The 25,956-nt window shown below is 45.6% G+C and overlaps 1 protein-coding gene across 2 annotated transcripts in view; it reads left to right on the forward strand.

Annotated features, from left to right (window-relative positions):
• LOC138759105 (transient receptor potential cation channel subfamily V member 6-like) overlaps positions 1-25,956 on the forward strand; it is a 95,167-nt gene that overhangs the window by 17,450 nt on the left and 51,761 nt on the right. For both annotated transcript variants that reach the window (XM_069929016.1, XM_069929015.1), the window contains exons 5-8: positions 4,574-4,672; positions 20,784-20,956; positions 24,529-24,678; positions 25,592-25,804. In XM_069929016.1, the coding sequence (XP_069785117.1) occupies positions 4,574-4,672; positions 20,784-20,956; positions 24,529-24,678; positions 25,592-25,804 (635 nt within the window). The remainder of the gene's footprint in view (positions 1-4,573; positions 4,673-20,783; positions 20,957-24,528; positions 24,679-25,591; positions 25,805-25,956) is intronic.

Consider the following 25,956-nt stretch of genomic DNA (forward strand, 5'->3'; position numbering starts at 1 on the left):
TTTCAATATTCGGTCAGTTTCAAAAGAGCCCTTTACAGGGCCACTGATTAAATCGCTAAAAGCTCCTTGATTCCACAGGAATCAACATTTTAACATTTGTATCAATGCAAAGTATAAATTCAATAATACAGTAACTTGATAAACCATACAAAATGATTCAATAAATTTTTTAATTATCTCCCCAACCCCCTTCCCCAAAAGAAAGAAAAAATAAAAAGAGTACACACACACACACACACACACACACACACACACACACACACACACACACACACACACACACACACACACACACACACACACACACACATCTATCTATATCTTTGGCTTGGCTTCGCAGACGAAGATTTATGGAGGGGTATGTCCACGTCTGCTGCAGGCTCGTTGGTGACTGACAAGTCCGATGCGGGACAGGCAGGCACGGTTGCAGCAGTTGCAAGGGAAAATTGGTTGGTTGGGGTTGGGTGTTGAGTTATTCCTCTTTTGTCAGTGAGGTGGGCTCTGCGGTCTTCATATAAATATATATACATATATATATATATATATATAGATATGGAAATAACATTTTTAACATATTCTTTTAAATTACCAAATGAGAGGGGTGGGCAAAGTGGAGGATGTGGATGGACTTTTTTTTATTCAAAAAATCCATATATGGTTCCCAAATTTTATAATAGTTTTCATTTGGATTCTTTAACCTATAAGTAATTTTTTTCTAAAGGTCTACAATTTTGCATTTCAATCTTCCAAATGACTAATAGTACCACACTCTCAGTTTTCTACATTACTATTATACATTTCTTTGCTATCGTTAAAAATTTTTCTTGATATTTATCCAATTTAAATTTTATATCTTCCTTATATAAAAATATTCTTGATTTTTTTTTATTTCTCTATCTCCATAATTTGTCCTAGCAATACACTCAAATCTTTCCAAATATGTTTTAAAATTGGTACTTCCATTTTTCCTTTAAACAATTCACTATTCCATTTATACAAAACTTGTTCTGAAATAATTTCTCCAATTTTATACATTCCAATCTGAACCCAGGCTGTTTTCTCACTCACTTGATAACAGGAGGACAAAAATCTCAATTTATCTGCTTTATAATAATTTTTAAAATTCAGTAACCTTAGTCCTCCCTGATCAAATTTCCATATTAATTTTTCAAGACCAATTATTGGCATTTTACCTTTCCAAATAAATTCACGTTTAATTTTATTCAAACTCCGAAAGAATGTTTCTGGCACATGATTGGGTAATGATTGAAATAAATTATGTATTCTTGGAAAAATATTCATCTTAATACAATTCACTCATCCTATTAATGATATTAGTAAATCTTTCCATCTTCTTTTATCTTTTTTAACAGCAGTGAGTAATTTAACTAAAATAAATTATTTATTTTTCTGCCAATTTTTATTCCTAAATATTTAATTGGTTCATTTTGCCACATGAATTTTGTCAGTCTCTTACATTGTGAATAATCCATATTCACCATAGGCATCACCTCACTTTTATCAACATTAACCCAATACTAATCCATATTCTATTAATCTCATATTCAATGATATTTCTGGTCTTCAAACTAATTTTATGTTCTTTATTACCTATTTCAAATCCCTTAATTTCTTTATCTCTTCTAATTATTTCTGCCAACGGCTCCGTTGCTAATGCAAATAAAAAAAGGTGATAATGGATAATCTTGTTCAGATAACCTTTCTAACAAAAAACGTTTTGATATTTGTCTATTCATAACCATTTTTGCATTTGGATGATCATATAACACTTTTATCCAATTTACAAAAGTATTTGTTATCCAAAAATGTATTTTGGATATCAGTAGTGATTATAGGTCTATATGAAAAGGTTATAGACAATCCTTCCCTTTCTTCGGAATTACTGTTATTAACACAGTTTTGAAAGGAAATCAATACTCTTGAACTAATTAGTAGCTTGTATTTATAATAGGTAAAAAGTCAAAGGAGAGGACAGTGCACCAGCTGGAGAAGTGGATCACATGGGGTTGATTGGGAAAAGGGGCAGGAATCTTTCAGTGGTTTCAATGACAACCCTCCAGATCCATGGCCCCTGTTTAATGAATTCTGGCCATAATGTTATTGTGGCCTGACACCAGAAATATTGCGTTTGGTCATCTTGAAATCTTTCAGGCCATTGGCCTGAATTTGCCTTTGTACAACAACTTCACACAGCATGAGCTTTCACCGAAGCATCAAGCAATAATTCGATCACTAGTGATGATGTTAGGGAGTGATACGTGGCAGAGAAGATGGAGAGTTGGACACAAGACAAACCCACTGGGAGAGGGAAGAGATGGAGGGCACTCTTTGGAACAGTTGAGAATCATGTGTTTGATCTGAGAGAAGAAGGTAAATCACAGATTTGTTGCATCGTGGAAGACCCGCATTTGTTCCATCCAGTCAATCTCAGCTCCAAATAGACTGATCCTGTCTGTGCTGTTCCTACTGCCCTTGTTATCTTGAAAATTTTTCTCTTAAGTACCTTCTAGCTCCCCTTTTAATTGATTCCATTCCCACCCCACCTCTACATGCAATGGATTCCAGGTGACTACCCTCTGTACAATCAGACTCTTGTTGTACCTGATTCTTTGGGTGTTAGTTTAAACCTTGAACCATCCCTCCATGCTTCCTTCGACTTGTGCATCCATTTTACAGACCTCTTTTAAAGCTCCTGTGGGATAAACATCTGGGGGAGAAAAGAAGAGATTGAGAGAGTTTAGATGGAGAAGGTTGGGAAAGCTCATGTGGAGCGTTAATATTCAATTCATGTGCTGATTAAAAGGTGTGGTGAAGAAATCTTTTATATAACAGTCCCCCTCCAAAACAATGTTAACAATGCAGCACAGTAGAAGAGCCTTCTACCCCATAAAGCCCATGCCACCCAATTACATCTAATTAACTTCCCAACCCCATATGTTTTTAGAGGGTAGAAGGAAACAGGAGCACAAAAAGTAAACCCACATGGTCACGAGGAGAATGTACAAACTCCTCACAGAGCAATGACAAGATCGAACCCTGAAATAGTCATCACAGATAGATAGGGTGGTCAAAAAGGCTTTGGACACATTGGCCTTCATCAGTCACAGTAATAAATACTATGTTAGTAGGTCATGTAGCACTTATATACGGCGTAGGTGAGGCTCCATTTGGAGTCATTTTTTTCCATTTTGATCACCGTGCTGGAAGAAGGATGTCAAGCTGGAGATGATGCAGAAAAGATTTACAAGGATGTTGCCAGGAGTTGGGGGCCTGAGCTACAGAGAGAGGTTGAGCAGACTGGAGCTTTATTCATTGGGGCGCAGTAGGATGAGGGGTGATGTCATACATGTGTACAAAATCATGAGGAATAGATCGGGTGAACGCAGAGTCTTTTGCACAGAGTAGGGGAATCAGTAACCAGAGGACATAGATTTAAGGTGAGAGGGGAGAGATTTAACAGAAACCAGACAGGTGCTGTATGGAATGGCTGCTGGAGTAGGTGGTTGAGGCAGGTACCATTCAAGTAAAAAAAAATTGGACAGGTACATGGATAGGATGGGTTTAGAGGGACGTGGGCCAGGCACAGGCAGGTGGGACTAGTGTGGGTGGGATATTTTGGTCGGTGCGGGAAGTTTGCATGGTTTCTATGGCTTTACAGCTGCGCTGGATGGGTCACGTCTCCAGAATGGAGGACCATCGCCTTCCCAAGATCGTATTATATGGCGAGCTCTCCACTGGCCACCGTGACAGAGGTGCACCAAAGAAAAGGTACAAGGACTGCCTAAAGAAATCTCTTGGTGCCTGCCACATTGACCACCGCCAGTGGGCTGATAACGCCTCAAACCGTGCATCTTGGCGCCTCACAGTTTGGCGGGCAGCAGCCTCCTTTGAAGAAGACCGCAGAGCCCACCTCACTGACAAAAGGCAAAGGAGGAAAAACCCAACACCCAACCCCAACCAACCAATTTTCCCTTGCAACCGCTGCAATCGTGTCTGCCTGTCCCGCATCGGACTGGTCAGCCACAAACGAGCCTGCAGCTGACGTGGACTTTTTACCCCCTCCATAAATCTTCGTCCGCGAAGCCAAGCCAAAGAAGAGACAAGACCAGCTTGAGGAACAGCCCATCATCATCCAGCCCAACAGGTTGTGAACCTCAGAGCTCAACACTCAATTCATCATTTTCAAGCAGCCAGCAATTTTTTCCCTCTTAAACTGATGAAAGTTGTGCAGCAACTCCCTCTGGTTAATATTTTTTTTCTGTTTTTCTCTCCTGAGTTAAAAGGTCCTCTATTTCTTTGTTGTGGGTGTTGTCCGAATGACTGAGTAATCCATCATACCCAGCCCTGCTGGTGGGCTGCCTCCTGAAATATCGACATTCCCACCCCTCCCTCCCTCCCTCCCTTCCTCACACGGATGCTGCTACTGACCCATTGAGTTTCTCCAGTAGTCCATTTTACTTGCTCCAGAGTCCACCATCTGCAATCTCTTGGTCGCCAATCTCTGTGTTTGATACAGATTCCATTTTCATATCTTGCTCCATTGCCTTTTCAGGGGAACATGTGTTGTCCTTCGCGGCCTGTGTTGGAAATGAAGAAATAGTCCGAATTCTGATTGAAAATGGAGCAGACATTACTGCACAGGATTACCGAGGTAAGAGGCTGTAAGACCATGCAATGTAGGATCATATTAGGCCATTTGGCCCATTGAGCCTGTGCCGCCATCCAATTCATGGCTGATGTATTTCTAAACCCCATTCTCCTGCCTTCTCCCTGTAACCTTTGACACCCTCACTAATCAAGAACCCCTCAACCTCTGCTTTAAATCTCCCCACTGACTTGGCCTTCATGGCCATCTGTGGCAACAAATTCTACAGATTGTTCACCATCTGGTTGAAGAAATTTCTCTTCATTTCTATTCTAAAGGGATGATCTTTTTATTCTGAGGCTGTGCCTTGTGGTCCTAGACTCTCCCACTTCTGGAAACATCTTCTCGAAGTCCACTCCATCCGGTCCTTTTAATATTCAGCTGGTTTCATTGTATCCTCCCGCACTTGGAACTGCCTGCCAGTAATATCAGTGGGTGTGCCAGAGGAGGATCAGAAGGAGCTGCAGTGCCCATGACTTCTTCTACCACCCCTGAGATTCAGTGTTTGGGTAAGAACGAGGGCTGGAATTATATGGTGGAGGGAAATTGGAGGCCAAAGAAGCTCTGTTGGGGCTAGAGTAAGGATTGAGGAGGCAAAGGTTTGGAACCCAGGGCTTGTGGGTCAGCAGGAAATAGCAGCAGTGAAATCAGGAGATGGAATAGGCTGGAGGGAGGGAATATACTTGGGGGTGTGCAATAGCAGAAGAGTGAATGTTGAGATGTACATTTCTGCAACAGGAGTTCCAAGTCATTTTTTTTTTTAATTGTTCATACCAAGCTCGCATGCTAAAGACACAGTAGCATTTCTCCAAGACCATGGAGCATATTTACATAAATATAAGTTAGAATAAAAGTTAAACACATTTAAAATATTAAGACTTGTAGTGGGCCGGGTCAACCCTGTACACGATGGTCTGAATCACTGCAGCGAACAGCCAACGCCTGGCACCTCCCCTAAAAAGGAACGCGGGTGGTTTGAATAAACGGCAGATACTGGTTTAACGTGCTTGGTGTGTGGACAGCATTTATTTCAGCAGCTCTGCCTTTAGCAGGGCTACAATTCATTAATATTCCATGGTACACTATCCGCACGTGTCCTGGGAATTCAGGAGCCTGGTAGCTTGGGGGGAGTAAAATCTGTTGCTCAATCTGGACGTAAAGGCCTGAGTGCTGCCATACCTCCACAGTTTGTGAGGGGTGTGTGGAGTCCTTCACAATGTTTATTTTCTTTTGCCTGCATTGAGTGTTGTCAATGTCCTTCAAGGTAGGAAGAGAAGCTCCCAACGATCTTTTCCCCTGACTTCACTGTCCTCTGCAGGGTCTTGCAGTCTGAGGAGGTACAGCTTCCAAACCAGGCGGTGATGGAGTTGCACAGGAAGCTCTAGATACATCCTCTGTAGAATGTAGTGAGGATGGAGGGTGGGACATGAACTTTCCTCAGCCTTCGCAGGAAGTCGAGGCACTGCTGGGCTTTCTTGGCTATGGAGCTGGTGTTAAGGGTCCAATTGAGATTCTCTAACAAATAGACTCCAAAGAAGTTGATACTCTTGACGACCTCAACAGTGGAGCCATCAATGGAGCATGATCCCTCTGAGCCCTCTTGAAGTCGACAACCCTCTCTTTTGTTTTTTTGTCAACATTCAGATACATGTTGTTTGCTTTGCATGACTCGATAATCTTACTTATAAGGCCCACCACGGTCATGTCATCAGCAAACTTGATGATGTGGTTCTAGCTGTGGTCAGCTGCACAGTCGTGAGTCGGCAGAGTGAATAGCACACAGCCCTGTGGGACCCTGTGCTCACTGTGATGGTCTTGGAGATGCTGTTTCCAATCCAGACTCCCTGAGGTCTCCCCAACAGGAAGTCATGAATCTAATTGTAGAGGGGGATGTTTATAGCCAGCAGGATACTTATCAGATACTGTGGTATGATTTGTGTTGAATGATGAACTGAAGTCAATAACAGCATACGAAGAGTCAAGTTCTTGTTTTCCATGTGGGCGAGGGCTAGATGGAGGGCGGTGGTGATGGCATCATCCGTAATGGTTGGATCTATACATGAACTGCAGGGGGTCCATCAGGGGCTCGATGTGCCCCATGACGAGCCTCTCAAAGCACTTCATGACGATGGACGTGAGTTCACCAAGGCGGCAGTCATTGAGGCAGGACACAGACGACTTCTTCTGCAGGAAAGTAATGATGGTGGCTTTGAAGCAGTTTGGGACCTCGGGGCTTCTCGGGGAAATGTTAAAGATGTCAATAAGAACATTTACTAGCTGAGCCACACATCCCCTGAGCACTCCACCAGGGACGTTATCTGGTCCAATAGGTTTCTGTGGGATGACCTTACTTCGCTCTCTTTTCACGTCAGCCACTGTACTTTATCATTTGGAGGAGAGCCGGTCTTCTTCGCCACCACGTCATTTTTTTTGCCTCAAACCTCACATAGAAGTCGTTCAGTACCTCTGGGAGGGAGGGATCACAGGGAGATGTAGTCCTGTGGTTGGTGAAATCTTGGATGCCCTTCCACATGCGTTGCATGTCCTTGTTGTCGGGAGGTGACTGTGAATGCACTGGGCAAGTCCCCACTTTGCTTTCCTGATGGCCTTAGACAGCTTGGCTCTTGCAATAGGGCTACCTTGTCGTCTGCTCTGAAGCTTGTGTCAGCACGCCCACCTCCATATTCATCCATGGCTTCTGATGAGAGTGAGTTATAATGGTCTTGGGCACAGTGACATCATCAGATGTAGCTGGTCACTGTTGCCGTGTTCTCCTCCAGATTCACGCAGTTACCACCGGTTGCTGCTTCCTTGAACATGTTCCAGTCAGTACGCTTGTTGGGTGGTATCAGTAGCCCAATAATGATGCAGACTGAAGACTGAGGGGAACAATAGGCTTTATTAAGCAAGAGACTGCTGGCCCAGGTCTAGGCTAGGAAAATGAGCGGGAAGGAGAGGGGACTCTATCTTTATGGCCAGGGGTCACATGGGAAGGATCAAGGGAGGAGCTAAGGTAGGGAGACCCCGGGAAGAATCAAGGGAGGAGCTAAGGTAGGGAGACCCCCGGAAGGTGGACCAGCCAGTACATAGAGCCATATCACCAAATTCACCCCCCTTTTTTTAAAAAGCTCACCGATAATAAACAAAACATGGAGGCAATCAGAGCAGAAACAATAACATTTAACAATCAACAATAACTGGTCGAGGAAGTGAGTGCTCCCACCCCAACTCTGGCTAGAGGTTGAGCCGCACAAGCTGCCTCCTCTGTCTGCCAGACCGCTGGGGAACCGACGTTTCAGTACAGCGCTCCTCGAAAGTGGGGGCCGACGGGGGAGTGTCCGCTGCTAGAACTGTAGGGATTGGGGTGCTGGAGGTGGACTCCAGAAGTGCTGGGGGGGTCCTCCACAGCTGAAGGAGGGGTAGGAGCCAGGACATCTGGCTGCAGGTTGGGCAGCTCGGACTCCAGGGCTGTGCTTGGGTGTGGCACCATCGGGTCCGCGGCATGGTCAGCAGATGGCAAGGCAGTCTTCAGGGTCTCCGGTCCTTGCCAGGTCGGGCACCGTGTCCTCGTAGCCATCTGGATACTTTACAAATGCGTACTGGGGTTGGCATGAATGAGGTGTACTGCTTCAACCAGTGGATCCGTCTTATAGCCTCTGACGTGCTTTCGAAGCAGAACAGGCCCTGGGGTTGTCAGCCAGGGAGGGATGGAAGAACCATTCACCGACCACCTAGGGAAAGCAAAGAGGCAATCATGCAGGGTGGTGTTAGTAGTGGTGCACAGTAACGACCGGATGGCGTGGAGAACTTCGGGCAAGATGTCCTGCCAGCAGGACATTGGCAAATTTTTGGACCTAAGGGTCAGGAGCACTGCCTTCCAGACAGTGCTGTTCTCCCTTTCCACCTGGCCATTACCCCTGGGGTTATAGCTGGTGGTCCTGCTGGTGGCTATGCCTCTGGTCAAAAAGTACTGACGCAGCTCCTCACTCATGAATGAGGTCCTCCGGTCACTATAAATGTAGTTGGGGTACCCGAACAGAGTGAAGATGCTGATGACCGTAGCTGAGGTCGTATGTGGGCAGGGGATTGCAAAGGGGAACCTAGAAAATTTGTCCACCACTGTCAGGAAGTAGGCATTCCTATTTGTGGTCGGGTTGGGACTCTTGAAATCAACGCTGAGTTGTTCGAAAAGGTGGGTGGCCTTGATGAGGTGTGCCTTCTCTGGCCGGTAGAACTGAGGCTTACACTCAGCGCAGATTTGGCAGCGTCTGGTCGTGGACCAGACGTCCTCAATGGAGTATGGGAGGTTCCTTGACCTAATAAAGTGATAGAGCCTTGTGACTCAGGTGGCACAGACCTGGTACAGGTATAGGACCTGGAGAGATCGAGATCCGCACTGGCGCATGACCTTTGGGATAGGGCATCCGGGAGATCATTGAGCTTACAAGATGTCATAGTTGTAGATGGTTAACTCAATCTTTCACCTCAGAATCTTGTCGTTCTTGATTTTACCCCGTTATTTGGCACTGAACATGAAGGCCACTGCCCTCTGGTCAGTCAACAGAGTAAATCTCTTACCGGCTAGGTAGTGCCGCCAGTGGCGCAATGATCGCCTGCACCTCCTTCTCGACAGAGGAGTGCCGCGATTCGGGGCCGTGAAGGATAGGGGATAAAATGCTACCGGCCTGCCTGTCTGGTTTAATGTGGCAGCCAGCGTGAAGTCGGAGGCATCGGTTTCCACCTGGAAGGGGACTGACTCATCCACGACATGCATCATGGCCTTAGCAATGTCCATGGATCTGATTAAAAGCAGCTTGGGCCTCTGGAGATAGTGGAAAATTTTAGAGGATTGGCCTTAATGGCGTAGTTCGTAGTTGGGCACCCACTGAGAACAGCCCTAGGCATCGTTTCAGCGCCTTCAGGGTGCACGGGACAGGGAGTTCTAGAAGTGGTCGCATGCGGTCAGGGTCAGGAGCAATGACACCATGTGCCATGATGCATCCAAGAAGGGCCAGGCGCTCTGTGTTGAACACGCACTTGCCCTTGTCGTATGTCAAGTTAAGTAACTTGGCCGTACACAAGAACTTGGCGAGGTTTGCGTCGTGGTCCTGCTGATCATGGCCGCAGATGGTGACATTGTCGAAGTAGGGGAACATTGCCGTCACCCCGTGTTCCTCCAGCATCCAGTCCTTTACTCTCTGGAAAACAGAAACACCGTTAGTAACACCGAAGGGTACCCACGGGAAGTGGAAAGGTTTCCCGTCAGCTTCAAATCCAATATCAATTCAACCGCTCGGAAGGAGGGGAAGTTGGTGGTAAGCCAATGAGATCAATGGTCAAAAAAATTCTATATTTGGCGACCTTATTGACCAAGTTGGGGGAGCGGGTATGCATCCAGATGGGTGAAGCGGTTGATGGTTTGCCTGCCTCTCTGACCATGAGGACTTGTGCTCTCCAGGGACTGGTGCTAAGGGCTATGATCCCCTCTGCCAGGAGTCGCTGAACCTCAGCCCGGATAAATTGCATATCCTCCGAACTATAGCGCCGACTCTTGGTGGCGATGGGTTTGCAATCCAGGGTGAGGTTCGCAAACAGCGACTGAGGGGGAACCCTTAAGATGGTGAGGCTGCAGGTCATAGCCAGGGACTGCTGGACGGTGCCGAGGACCGGGTATTTGGGCCACAGGACAGTAACGGGGGGGTGGCCATTTGGTCGGGGATGTTCACCCAAACACCGAAGGCTGCGAACGGTTAATGATGGTTGTGGACCTCCGAATGCCATCGTCACGCTCCTAAACTGACTCTGAAAGTCAAGGCCTAGGAGGATCGGTGCGCAGAGACTAGGCATGACTCCTAAAGCAAAGTCATTAATGTTTCTCCCCCCCCCCTCACCGTCAGCAACGCTACACAATACCCTAAATATTCGACTGGCCGCCATTGAAACCATCCCAGTCATGGGTCGGACTGGGATGGAGAGTCTCTGGACCACATAGGGTATACGAAGCTTTCCGTACTGCCGCTATCAAAAAGACAGTTAATTTTATGTCCATTCACCTCGATCTGCGTCATTGAGTTCAAGATCAGGTGAGGACTGGCTTGATTTTTAGTATCACTGAAACGAGGAGTGGCGTTACTTCATCGTTATCATTGGTGGGGAGGCCTGCCCAAGATGGCAACCTCCATGTGGACCATGCAGCATCAGATGAAGAAGATGCCGGACATGGAGTCGAGGCAGCCAGAAGTGACGATAGGCCGAGGTACCAAGTCTGGGAGCGGTGGCGGTAAGATGGCGCTCCCCTCATCATGCACGTGGTCAGCACCGGAAACTCTTCGGAAATGCACACTGCACTGCTCACTGGCTGCAATCGGGTTCTGCAGACCCTTTGATAGTGGCCCTTTGATAGTGACCTGAGCATGTTGCTCCTTTCGCAGGGCAGAGGCGCCTCGCGTACCTGGCCTGCCCGCAGAAGTTGCACCTCGACGATGCGATCGGTATGATTGTGGCCGCAGTCGGGTCACTGATGCCTGACGCTGAGTCCCAGGCCATTGGCCCTCATGGTGGAATGTGCATGGTTGGCCCGCTTCTGCCCGTGATTGACACTGCCTGGTGCTGGGCCGAGTCCAGAGTTCTGACCAGTTCAATAGCCTTTTTGGGAGGGAGCAGGTCCTCCTCGAAGAGTCTTTACCGGATGTAGTCTGACCTCAACCCCGACACGCAGGTGTCCTTGATCAGCTCTTCCATGCACTAGTTCAGTGATATCGTGGCCGGGCCTGTGAGATCCCCCAAACAGTCTTTCCTCAGTGTGACCAGGGACCGGGCGAACTCTTCAGTGGACTCACCTGGCTGTTGTTTCCGGGACACCAGCAGGTAACGGGAGTAAACCACGTTCACTTTCGGCTTATACAGCACCCGCAGCTAAGCCATCACCTCGTTGTAGGTTGCGCTGCTTTGGATGGTCAGATAGGTCTTCTGGGTGACTTGTGCCTGAAGGATCTTGAGCTTCTTTTCATCCGAGTCGACCACCTCCGCAGCAGCATCAAGGAAGTTGTTGAAGCAGTTCATCCACTGCTCAAAGAGTACAGATGCACCTGGGACTTGGGGGTCAACTTCCAGCCATTTGGGGTGCAGCAATTTCTTCATAACCGGAGAGTTCCAAAAATCTAGCTCAATAAATTGTTGGGCGCTATCGGTAGCCCCAATAATGACGCAGACGGAAGACTGAGGGGAACGATAGGCTTTATTGAGCAAGAGACTGCTGGCCCAGGTCTAGGCTAGGAAAATGAGCGGAAAGGAGAGGGGACTCGACGTTTATGGCCAGGGGTCACATGGGAAGGATCAAAGGAGGAGCTAAGGTAGGGAGACCCCCCAGAGGGTGGGCCAGCCAGTACATACAGCCATATCACCACAGCGCTCAAAGCAGTTTTGAAGTGCATGAGTGGCCCTCACTGTTCAGGTTTTAACCTGCTTCCAGACTAGTCTGTGGTCTGTATGCTGGGGTTAGCATAACAGAGATGTGTTCTGAGCATCCGAGGTGGGGTCGAGGCTCTGCCTGATACATATCAGAAATGTTTGTAAACACAAGGTCCAATGTGTTTGCCCTCTCATAGCGAAGTCCACATACTGATGGAATTTAGGTAGCCTTGACTTGAGGTTCACCTGGCTGAAGTCCCCAGTGATAATGATCAGTTCGTCAAGGTGTGCGGTTTGCAGTTCGTTTATAGCCTCGTACAGTTCCCAGATTGCCTCTTTGGCATTGGTGCTGGGGGGGGTACACTGCGACTATTATGACCGTGGTGTATTCCCGCGCTATATAAAATGCTCTACATCTGGCTGTCACAAATTCCACCAGCTTTGAGCAGCGACTGGAAATTTGTTCCGAGTCTTTGCACCATTTTATGTTGATGTAGACACACAGGCCACTGAAGGATCTTGAGCATCTCTGTCCCCCCAAAATAAGATGAGTTCATCCTGCTGAAAGGCGGCATCCGGACCATGTTTCTGTAAAGATCTAAGCACAGCAGTCCCTGTACTCATGTTGCGAAGACCTCTGGAGTTGGATGTCATCCATTTTGTTCCTCCGGGAACAGACATTGGTGAGCAGAATGAATGGGTGCGCCTTCAGCCTAGCACGTATCCCTGCTCGCTTACCGCGCTTCCTCCACCTCGCGCACCACTTCCTTTTTCCTTGCCATCCCAAGGGCTCTTGGGCCTTGTCCACCTGTGTTCCCGTCCGCCCGTCGCAGCAGACTGTAGTCGCATAGCTCGTCCTGCAGATCTTCCCAGGGTGAGTAGAAACATTTCTAAATAACTAAATACTTCTGGTTATATCATTGGATAGCCATAACTATAAAAATTCAAACTAGTAACTTTTTAACAATTTAACTGTACTATGTAGCTATATTTAAAATAAAACAAAAATGAAATGACTGGTGTCCTGGAGAGGCCGCTGCATCCGATGTCCCACTGCACTCATGAAGGGAGTAAAATTAAATGAAAATGAAAGCTAATGAAAAAGTTTAAAAAGTATGATTATTGTTACTGAAGAGCAGAAATCTTGCAGTCCAGGCATAACACCATGATGCCCTCAACCCAACTTGACACTGACTGCATGATTCCAAAACAAGAGCAAGTTATTGTCCAATATCTCTTCTCCATGATCTTTGCTCATGGTTAAAACTGAATCAGAAAACTAAAGAGGAATTCCATGCTCAGAATATTAATAAGAAATAAGCTAGGGTTTTTCTCTTTTGAGAGATGAAGGCCGAGAGGTGACCACTCTTGGAATATTGTGTTCAGTCTGGTCGCCTCATTTCAGGAAGCAATAGAGAGAGTGCAGAAGAGACCTACCAGGATGTTGCCTGGATTGGAGATCATGTCTTATGAGGGCAGGTTTTGGAGCGAAGAAGGATGAGATGACTTAATGAAAGACTACAAAATTACGAGAGACATAGGGTAGACAGCCAGCACCTTTTTCCCAGGGTGACAATAGCAAATGCCAAAGTGCATCTGTTCAAGGTGAGTAGGAGAAAATTTAGGGGAGGTTTGAGTGTCTGGAATGCATTGCTGCAGGTGGTGGTGAAGTAAAGATATTTGAAAGACTCTGAGAGAGTCGCATTCATGCAAGAAAAATAGAGGGTTATGGGTGTGAAGTGGGGATGGTTTAAATGGTTGTGGAGTAGGTTTACCTCATTGTTAGGGGCTTTGGGCAATGGTCTTTGTTGTAATAGAGCACTATATCATGTGTATTACATTTTTACGTGACAACAATAAAACCCTTTGAACCTTTGAACATGAGTTAGCACCACATTGTGGGGTGAAGGGCCTTGATTGTGCTTGCAATGTCCCATGTTCTAACTTACTGCATCAACCTGTGGGCCAGATAGAATCTGGGTCCAAAGAAAGAGCAAATTAGTGTTAAGCCAATGTGCCAAGGTGGGGGTCTCCAGGTTATGGGAGAGAGAAACTTGGGTGGCCAGTGAAGGAAAATGAGTTGTTATGGAGCGATGTACCTGCAGTAATGAGCATTCATTTGAATCAGTCATTTCAATGAGGGTTCAAAGCATCAAAGTGTTTGCTGGGACAGAATCCTGGAACAAATTAGCTTGTGAGGTGCATTGGGCCCATCCAGGATGACCACTGGTCAGGTGGGCTCCGGACACCAAGCAGACAAAAGTTTGCAAACACAACACCAAGAGTAATGCCTCGTTAAACAAGAGTCCATGGAGGAATGTACTAATGATGCACTCTTACTGAGACCATTCATGACCACAATATCTCCTCAAGCCATTCTCTACCGATTTTGTGCAATGCAAACATAGGTCTCATGCAATAATGCCCAGATAATTCTTTTTGTGACTGTTGTGTAGAGGATGCTTTGATCAGAAAGAGTCCTCCTGCTTTTCTATGGGATCCTTTACACATCTGGGGTAGCAGATGGGGTCCTTGTCAGCACCTCACTAGAAAGTCATCATAGAACTTCCTGTAACCAAAATTTAGAGGTATACAAGATAAGGCAGTGTCTTAAGAAAGCAGCCTCTGTCCTCAGGGACCCCCACCACCCAGGCCATGCCCTCTTCACTCTGCTACCATCGGGGAAAGGGTACAGGAGCCTAAAGACGAGCACCCAGCGGCACAAGGTTCCACAAGGTTCCTGAATGATCAATGAACCAAAGCCACTGCCCTGACTGACTTTTTGTGCACTATTTTTATTTATTTTTTGTGTGAAATGTTTGCACTTTGACGCTGCTGGAAAACGATAAATTTTGTGACTTGTTCATGACAATAAATTCTGATTCTGAAAATTATGAGGGGTTAGGATAAAGGTGGACAGTCAGCAACGTTTTCCAGGGGCGACAAAAACTAATACCATAGGACATCTGTTTCAGGTGAGTGGAGAAAAGTTTAGGGGAGTTGCCACCACAGAGAGTGGTGGGTTGCATTGCTGGAGGTGATGGTGGAATAGTTCAAAAGACTCTGAAATTTGGCATATGGATGTAAGAAAAATAGAAGATTAAGGGTGTGAGGTGGGGAGAAGTTAGATTGTTGTGGAGTAGGTTTACACAGATCAGCACAATACTGTGGTTTGAAGGGATGTCCTCTGCTATAATGTTCTACGTTAATTTCCTCTCCCCATTCCCACACAGACAGGTCTGTACCCGGCCTTGAACACATCAGTTTATATTGTTCGTTGTAACTGCAAGGTCCTCCAAGTCACCAATCACTTTATTTCCACACACCATTCCCACACCAACATGTCTGTCCACGGCTCATGGACTGCCAAATCAGGGCTGCCCACAAAGTGAAGGAACAACAATGCTGGTAAATGTGAGGTTATCCTCTTTGGAAGGAAAAATGGAAGATCAGAATGGCAAGAGATGGCAGCCTGCTGCCGTGCAGAAGGACTTGGGAGGGCTTGGGCACGAATCACAAAAGGTTGGTTTGCATTTGCAGCAGAATATCAAGAAGGCAAATGGGATATTGCCCTTCATTGTTGGAGGGATTGAATTTTGGAGCAGGGAGGTTATTGCTGGTACTGGTGAGGTTGCATCTGGAGAACTGCGTGTACTTCTGGTCTCCTTACTTGAGGAAGGATGGACTGGATTTGGAAGCCTTACAAACGAGGATCACCACCTTGATTCCAGAGATGGCAGGGTTAACCTAGGAGGAGAGATTGCGTCATCTGGGACTGTACTCATTGGAATTTACATGAGAGGCAATTTTATCGAAATATAAAATTATGAAAAGCATAGATAAGATAGAGTTGTTCCCATTGGTGGGGGAGGCTAGAAAGAGGGGGGCATGGCCTCAAGATTCAGGGGAGTAGATTTAGGACGGAGGTGGCGAATCTATGGAATTTGCTGCCCATTGAAGCAATGGAGGCAACATCAGTAAATATATTTAAGACAAGGTTACATAGATTTTTACATAACATAACATAACAATTACAGCACGGAAACAGGCCATTAGGCCCTTCTAGTCCGCACCGAACCAAACACCCCTTTCTAGTCCCACCTCCCTGCACAATGCCCATAACCCTCCATCTTCTTCTCATCCATATACCTGTCCAACCTTTTCTTAAATAATACAATTGACTCCGCCGCCACTATTTCTCCCGGAAGCTCATTCCACACGGCTACCACTCTCTGAGTAAAGAAGTTCCCCCTCATGTTACCTCTAAACCTCTGCCCCTTAATTCTTAACTCATGTCCCCTTGTTTTAATCTTTCCTCCTCTTAACGGAAATAGTCTATCCACATCCACTCTGTCTATCCCTTTCATAATCTTAAATACTTCTATCAAATCCCCTCTCAACCTTCTACGCGCCAAAGAATAAAGACCTAATCTGTCCAATCTCTCCCTATACTCTAGATGCTTAAACCCAGGTAACATTCTGGTAAACCTTCTCTGCACGCTCTCCACTCTGTTTATATCCTTCCTATCATTAGGCGACCAGAACTGCACACAGAACTCCAAATTAGGCCATACCAACGTCTTATACAGTCTCAACATCACCTCCCAACTCCTATATTCCATGCAATGATTGATAAAGGCCAGCATACTAAAAGCCTTCTTCACCACCCTATTCACATGAGTTTCTACCTTCAGGGAATGATGTACCGTTACTCCTAAATCTTTCTGCTCTTCTGTATTCATCAATGCTCTCCCATTTACCACGTATGTCCTATTCTGATTCTTCTTACCAAAATGAAGCACCTCACACTTATCAGCATTAAATTCCATCTGCCATTTTTCAGCCCACTTTTCTAAGCAGCCCAAACCCCTCTGCAATCCTTGAAAACCTTCTTCATTATCCACTATTCCACCTATCTTAGTATCGTCTGCATATTTACTAATCCAGTTCACCACCCCATCATCTAGATCATTAATGTATATAACGAACAACAATGGGCCCAATACAGATCCTTGAGGCACACCACTGGTCACCGGCCTCCAACCTGACAGACAATTATCCACTACCACTCTCTGGCCTCTCCCTTTCAGCCAATGTTCAATCCATTTGTCTATCTCAAAATTTATACCTAAAGACTGCACCTTCTTAACTAACCTTCCATGTGGTACCTTATCGAAGGCCTTACTAAAGTCCATATAGACAACATCCACTGCGCTACCCTCATCCACATTCCTAGTCACCTCTTCAAAAAATTCAATCAGATTGGTCAAACATGACCTTCCTCCCACAAATCCATGTTGAGTGCTCCTGATCAGACCCTGTCTATCCAGATGTTTATAAGTACTATCTCTAAGAATTTTCTCCATTAATTTACCTACCACAGACGTCAAACTTACAGGCCGATAGTTGCCAGGCTTCCTCCTTGAACCCTTTTTAAATAACGGAACCACATGCGCAATGCGCCAATCCTCCGGCACTATCCCCATATCTAATGACATTTGGAAAATTACCGCCAGAGCCTCTGCTATTTCCTCCTTCACTTCTCTCAATGTCCTGGGGAAGATCCCGTCTGGTCCCGGAGACTTATCCACCTTTATATTCTTCAAAAGCCCTAAAACTTCACCTTTTGTAATCTCTATATTCCCCATATTTACCCAATTTGCTTTTTTTATCTCACATCTCCCAATATCCTTCTCCTTAGTGAATACCGAAGAAAAGAAACTGTTCAATATCTCCCCCATTTCTCTAGGCTCCACACACAGTTTTCCGCTCTGATTTTCTAAGGGACCAGTTTTGTCTCTAGCTTTCCTTTTACCATTAACATATTTGTAGAACTCTTTTGGATTAGTTTTCACCCTGCTTGCCATAGTTTCCTCGTACCTTCTTTTAGCTTTCCTAATTCCTCTCTTAAGATTCCTCTTACATTCAATGTGTCTTTCAAACATCTCCTTAACTCCATGCTTCTTATATCTAATGTACGCCTCCCTTTTTCTTCGAACCAAGTTTCCAATATTTCTTGAAAACCACGGCTCTCTCAAACCTTTTGCCCCTCCTTTTAACCTAACAGGAACATAAAGCTTTTGCACTCTCAAAATCTGATCTTTAAAAGACTTCCATCTCTCTACTACATCCTGCCCATAAAACAAATTGTCGCAATGCACACCCTGCAAGTCCTTTCGGATCTCCTCAAATCTAGCTTTTCCCCAATCAAAAACCTCAACCCTTGGCCCTGACTTCTCTCTTTCCATAATGACATTGAAGCTGATGGCATTATGATCATTGGACCCAAAGTGCTCGCCAACACTAACCTCCGTCACTTGACCCATCCCATTTGCCAACAGTAGATCTAATACTGCTCCTTCTCTGGTCGGCACCTCTACATATTGTTGTAAAAAACTATCTTGCACACATTTCACAAACTCTAACCCATCCAGTCCTTTCACAGAATGTGTTTCCCAATCTATATGTGGAAAATTAAAATCTCCCATAATTACATAGTAGGGGAATTAAGGGATATGGGGAAAAGTCAGTTAGGTGTAGATGAGCAATGATCTAATTGAATGGCGGAGCAGGCTCTTGGCCCTTATTTATTTTGTTCTTCTGTTAACACCTTGTAGTCTGTCTCAGACTCTCCAACCAGATGGCATAAACATCTAATTCTCCAATTTCTGTGAACATACACCCCCAGTTTTTCTTTCTCTATCCTTCTGTCTCCCTTCCTCCAGCTCACCGTGCCTTCTACTGTCAGGCAGAACCTTCTGCCTTCTCCCTCATCACTTCTCACCTTCTACCCTCCCTCCTATTATCTATTCGCATGTGCTCCTCTCCCTGCTCCTTCTTCACCCTTCTCCCCCATCCTTCTATTCAGGTGTCCACCTGTTGTCTCCACATTCCTAATGAAGGGCTCAAGCCAAATTGTGAACTGTCTTTCACTTCTCAAGGATCCTGTGTTACCTGCCAAGAGTCTCCAACACTTTTGTGCAGAACATACCATTTTCATCCCAAACAACCTTAAACATAATGGAATGAGTTTTCTACTTTTAGGTAAACCCACCTCCATCCGATTCCACTGTTTCCATTTCTTCTTTACCTACGCCTGTTCTTACCTTTCACTTGAACTTCACCTCCCAGTCACAGTGGTGCCTCCCTCCATCTTTCTCTCTGTCTCTCACCTGTCCACGATTCAACCCATCTTACCTCCTCTCCCGGCTTCTTTCCCCCTTCATATACTTTATATCATTCATTCTGGGTTTCTGATCCGAAACTTTGAATGACCATTCCTCACCGTGGATTCTGCCTGACCCATAGCAACTTGGTGTTTGCTCAAGATTCCAGCATCTGTGCTTTTCTCATCATAAATGTTCTACTCAAGGGTGTGGCCCATCTGCTGGGTTAAATGAAGACATATAGCACTGTACAGCCCAAAGCCCACACCCCCCTAAATACACCAATTAACCTATAATCCCCATATGTTTTGGAGGGTAGGAGGAAACCCACGCAGACACGGGGGAAAAAGTTATAAACTCCTTACAGATAGCACCGGATTTGAACCCAGGTCACTAGTGCTTCAATCATGTTGAGCTCACCACCACATTAGCCATGGCACCTCCTGATTACTTTGGTGACAGATAATAGATCCAGATAAGATTCGTTAAAGATGGCATGCACAGTGGGCTGGTGAGCCTGTCTCCGTGTAACAGCTTGAGGTAGATTTCCACATAAAGTCAAGACGTCAATAGTTGGTGGGACTGATGATTGGAGGAGAGAGTTTCAGTTTCACTGGAAAGAATAGTGTGCAATGGTTGGCGTAGCAGTTAGTGTAACACTATTACAGCGCCAGCAATCGGGACCAGGGTTCAAATTCCATGCCATCTGTAGGGAGTTTGTACGTTCTCCCTGTGTTTGCCTGGGTTCCTCCCACCATTCTAAACGTATTGGGTATAATTGGGCGTCACGGGCTCATGGGCCAAAATGGCCTGTCACCGTGCTGTATGTCTAAATTTAAATTTAATCAAAGGTGATGCATTCCCAGTTTTTGAACCCCCTCAATTATGATGTGTTCTTTTACCAGGTAATACCATTCTGCATGTGAAACCCCTCAATTACAATGTGTTCTTTTTGCAGGTAACACCGTTCTGCATGTGAAAGCCCTCAATTACAATGTGTTCTTTTTGCAGGTAACACCATTCTGCATGTGAAAGCCCTCAATTACAATGTGATCTTTTTGCAGGTAACACCGTTCTGCATGTGAAAGCCCTCAATTACAATGTGTTCTTTTTGCAGGTAACACCATTCTGCATGTGAAAGCCCTCAATTACAATGTGTTCTTTTTGCAGGTAACACCGTTCTGCATGTGAAAGCCCTCAATTACAATGTGTTCTTTTTGCAGGTAACACCGTTCTGCATGTGAAAGCCCTCAATTACAATGTGTTCTTTTTGCAGGTAACCCCGTTCTGCATGTGAAAGCCCTCAATTACAATGTGTTCTTTTTGCAGGTAACACTGTTCTGCATGTGAAAGCCCTCAATTACAATGTGTTCTTTTTGCAGGTAATCCCGTTCTGCATGTGAAAGCCCTCAATTACAATGTGTTCTTTTTGCAGGTAACACCGTTCTGCATGTGAAAGCCCTCAATTACGATGCGTTCTTTTACCAGGTAACACCGTTCTGCATGTGAAAGCCCTCAATTACGATGCGTTCTTTTACCAGGTAACACCGTTCTGCATGACCTGGTGCTGCAGTCGAAAAGCACCACAGGCCCACAGATGTACGACTTAATTCTGTCTTATAATGATCCAGACAATGAGACTGCTCTTGACATGATCGTCAACAGGGATGGCCTGTCTCCTATCAAGCTCGCTGTAGTTGAAGGAAATGTTCAGGTAAATTTAAATTTAATTTAGGTAACAGGCCCAATTGCACCCAATTGACCTACCACCTGGTACATCTTGAAAGGTGGGAGGAAACAGGAGCACTGGTAGGAACCCCATGCAAACACAGGGAGTACGTACAAACCCCTTACTGACTGCCCCAGATATCAACTCTGGTTGTTGGCATTCCAACAGCATTGCGCTAACCGCTACACCAACCGTGCCATGGGTAAGGAACATTGGTTGCTGTTGGAACTAATGCCATTATCTCATTAAGGTTTTGTCTGCATTGTATTGCCATCTTGTGCTTCTCTCCCCTGAGGCTGAGCTTATTGTTGGATGGTCAGTTGTGTGCGTGACTCTTTCCTCAGCCAGTACACCTTTGTAATCATCTTCCAGAAAGGGGAAAATAAGGCAAACACAGACAAAAGCGACTAGCTCATGGCCAGCATGGGCATTGGGTTGAAGAGCCTGTTCCCATCCTGGCTAAAGCTATGATTTCATGTTGTCAAAATTTTAGAGTGTATTTGGAAGGGTTGTGGCTGTCATGCACTGCCTTCCTACCTAGTTGGAGGACACACCAGCTGCCAGTCAAGGTTTGGTTCCGCCCCACATATTAGTGCACATCTCGTTGTTGTAACCATGTAAATTACCTGAACTGCACTCTCCAGCCTGCCTGTACTTGGACTTGGGCCATTGGCTGTTGTAATTCGATTAACCCTCCTGCCACTAAGCTATTGGCCCCCAGTAACTGATGTGGGCTTGTCCTTCCAGCACTAGAAAGGTGCCATGTGTTCTTTGTTCTCTCTCTCTCTCTCTCTCTCTCTCTCTCTCTCTCTCTCTCTTTGCCAGCTTGGGACCACCCTGCTTCACTCCAGGCCTAGAAATATGGAAGGGTGCTGGAGAAACCGCTGGTAAAATGTGCACTGTTAAAAGGGTTGGGAGCATTTAATTAGTGTCCCTTGCAGCAATGAGCCGTGCTGCACTGAATTAAGGGGTGGTGGGGCATTGTAGTGTTGTGTGTGTGTTTGTGTGTGTCTGCATCAGTTGCCATTTTCCCACACTTGCCTTCTGTAAATAAAATCCTTCCCTCCATCAAAACTGTGTTCAGAGTCCTTGCCTTTGAGACCTGTTTCCCCACTCACAACCACAGAGCAAGGAACCTAACTGTGCCGTGGTGACTTAGCAGAAAGTAGTGGTTAGGTCTGGGAACTTCTCATTGCTTGGTGCACAGCAGGCTGTTTCATTACGATTTTTCAATTAATTGGAGAATGTTGGAAACCCAGCAGATCAGGTGACATGGTGTGGAAAGAGAAACAGTGTGTTTCAGGTTGAAGATCCGTCATCACAACCAGCAGGAGAGAAAAGAATCTTGTTAAGTTGCAGGGAAGGTGGAAGCTAGGCCCATGTCTCCATTAGGGTAAAACCATGGTAGCCATAGGGATAAGAGTGGGCGTCGTTTAACAACTTATCAAAGGCAAGAAGACCACAGAGGCAAAGAAATCCTGTCGGTGAGCCAGGTGGGGCTGCTTTAGATCAGACATTCCTGGAGGTGACAGTGAATTCGGCAAGTCACTGAATGTCAAACAATAAAAAAGATGGGGGAAGAGGAGAGGGGTGAGGAAGGGGTAGGGGGAGGAGCACACACTAACAGGTGGATGCAGGTGGAAGGGTAAACAATGAGAAGCGATGGGGAGAGGGCATGGGGCTGACAGGTGGATCTCTGACAGGAGAAGGAAGGGAGGTGGGTGGGGAAGGGAGACCGAGAGATAGGAAATGAGAGGTGCGGAAAGTCTGAAATAAAAATGGAAAATATTGGAAATATTCAGCAGGTCAGGCTGCATCTGTGGAAAGACCAACAAAGTTCCTGCAGAACTCGGAATCTTCCCTCACTGTGCCAAGCTGGCCTGCTGAGCATTCCCAGCAATTTTGATTTTTTTATTTGGGATTTTCTATATTTGAAGTTTTTTTTAATTTTAATCTAATTATACTGTGCATTCTTCTGCTTCTCCAACTTTACAAATGCCATGGTGTCCACCAAGGAAATGCAAACAGAATTTCCCATGGTGATGGCAGAACTGCAAGGAGTCGTCTGCCGTCCCTGTTCCTGCTGATCCTGTTTGTTTCCTTAAAGAAGCTATGGATGCAGGAGCAGTTGGGGGGGGGGGGGGGTGGTGGGGTTTGTAAGTCAAAATTGGTGAATGAAGATGTTTCCATGTCTGAGTGAATCCAGAAGAAGGGGTCAATGAGGGTCAGTAAGAACTGCTGTAAGGTACTTCGCAGAAACTTAGTTGAGAATGGAATAAACAGGAACAGGAGACGGCCATTCGGCCCATTGAGCCTGCGCTCAATAATATCACGGCTGATCTGGTCATTGACTCAGCTCCAACAACCCACCTTTTCTCCATAACCATTCGTTCCCCCTACTTTGTAAAAATCAATCCAACTGTGTCTTAATTACATTTAATGAGGCAACCTTTGCTGCTGCTTTGGGCAGAGAACTCCAATTCACTCCTCTCTGAACACAGAACATTATAGCACAATACTGGTCCTTTGATGTTGTGCCTATCCATTTAAATCTACTCAATGATCTAAACCTTTCCCACCTTGTACACCTAACCCTCTATTTTTCTTTCATCCATGTGCCTGTCTATCATTTAAATGTCCCTATTGTACCAGCCTCCACCACCACCCCGACAATACATTCCAGGCGCCTTTCCCCAATGAAAGAACTCATCCACTTGAAATGGAATAACTATGCATTATATTATTTCCGGATCCTGGCTTTCCTCTACCTTATCTACATCACCATCTTCACATTCTGCTGTGCTTATAGACCACTAAAACTAAGGCCTGTTTATTTTTTAAAAAAACTGACATTCCCCTAAATTTTCCTCCCATCTTCTTGTACAATTGTCCGCAGATGTTTGACACTTGACACCCCCACGAGAAAGGTGTTGGCTGTCCACCCTATTTATGTCTCGCATAATCTTGTAGGTCACCTCTTATCCTTCGCTCCAGAGAAAAGTCCCAGCTCTGCTAACCTTGCCTCATAAGACACGTTACCAGGCAACATCCTGGTAAACCCTCTCCATAGCTTCCACATTCTTTCTGTAATGAGGCAACCAGAAATGAAGACAATATCCCAAGTGTGGTCTAACTAGAGTTCTATAGAACTGAAACATTACCTCATGCCTTATGAACTTAATACCCCACTAATGAAGGCCAGTATACCATAACCCTTCTTAATGACCCTATCAACCTGCATCTCCATCCTAAATCTACTCCCCCAAATCTTGTTAGATCCCTGAATCCTGGTCTCACCCTCCAGTAGAAACAACTTTTCTTACCCTATCTTATCTACCCACTTCCCTAATTTCTGTAAGATCCCTTCTCATTCTTCTGAATTCCATAGCCCATGAGTGTGGAACTTGCTTGATGGATTAGCTGGTCTGTTGCCACTCATCAACTTCAAGTGTCCATGCAGGTAGATGTGGGGTGAGTAGAGCCTCTGCATCTGAGCTCTTGCTAACATCAAAGTCAACCCCTTCCCATTTCACAGCAGCCTTGTTTCTCTTTGCTAGATGTTCCAGCACCTGTTGAAGAGGAAAGAGCAGGATGCCCCGAAGACTTTTGGGCCTCTCTGCAGCATCTACTACGATCTCTCAGAGATTGATTCATGGGACGATGACTACTCTGTGCTGCAATTGGTGATCTCCAGTGAAAAGGAGGAGGTAAAAGGAGAATTCTGAAAGGAGAACTATTTAGGAAGAGACCATGCACAGCAAAAGCAAACTGATGGAGGGGTTCGGCTGGTCAGTCAGCATCCATGGTGGGGGGGGGGGGAATGGGGAGCCGATGGGTCAGGTTGAAATTACGCTTCATGACTGCCCACCTGAGCTCCTCCAGCAGCTGTTTTTTTCCGCAGGCTCCAACATATCTCATGAGGAGCAGAAGCTGGAAGTAGTCAGCACGTCAGACATCATGGCACAGTGGGCAACCATTCATGCCAGAGACCTTTTGTCAAAACTGGGAAAGAGAGAGGGTGAAAGAAAAAGGGAACTTCCAGAAAGGATGGTGTGAATGGATGGATGGGTCAAATTTTTCAGGTGAGACCAGTTAGCGGAATACTATTACAGCGCCAACAACCAGTACATTCGAAATGTACCGGGAATGTATCACAGGCTCGTGGGCTGAAATGGCCTGTTACCGTGCTGTATGTTTAAATTTAAATGGTAGAAACTGATGAGGTGATCGAACTCCATGTCGGCCAATTCCAACCCCATACGTTTTGGAGGATGTGGGGAAACTGGAGGACCTAGAGAAAACCCAGGCAGGTCAGGGGGGTAATGCAGAAGTTCCTTACAGACAACCCCAGATTAGAGTCTGGGTTGCTGGCCCAGTCATAGCATTGCGCTAACTGCTACATGACCTGGGCCACCCATGGATTAATGGAGCACTTGGATAAATGATGGTACTTCTTTGCCTGTGTTTTGAGTCACCAATTGCAGCGTACCACTTCTCTCCCAGTTCTGACAAAAAAAAATTGATGGTGCAGATGGCTGCCCAATCTCCTGAGTGTTTCCAGCATTTTCTGATTTCCAGTAGCTGTGGTTGTCTTGATTTTCCTCCTGTCTCACTTTACAGGCACTGAAGATTTTGCGCCTTTCCCCAATGAAAGAACTCATCCACTTGAAATGGAATAACTATGCATTATATTATTTCCGGATCCTGGCTTTCCTCTACCTTATCTACATCACCATCTTCACGTTCTGCTGTGCTTATAGACCACTAAAACTAAGGCCTGACAATGCAACCAATGAGAAAGACACAACGCTGTATGTTAAGAAGACCTTACAGGTTAGTACACTCTGTCTCTCACCTCCCAGCTTTCTTGCAATGCCCTCTGAATATTTGGGGTCAATGGCAATGATTTAAGATCAGCACAGATTGCATGGAAGGACAGAATAAAATTGTAAAATGTGGGCTTCTCCAGTAAAGCAGAGAGGGAC

Source organism: Narcine bancroftii, chromosome 3 (assembly GCF_036971445.1).
Source record: "Narcine bancroftii isolate sNarBan1 chromosome 3, sNarBan1.hap1, whole genome shotgun sequence".
Taxonomy (NCBI): Eukaryota; Metazoa; Chordata; class Chondrichthyes; order Torpediniformes; family Narcinidae; genus Narcine; species Narcine bancroftii.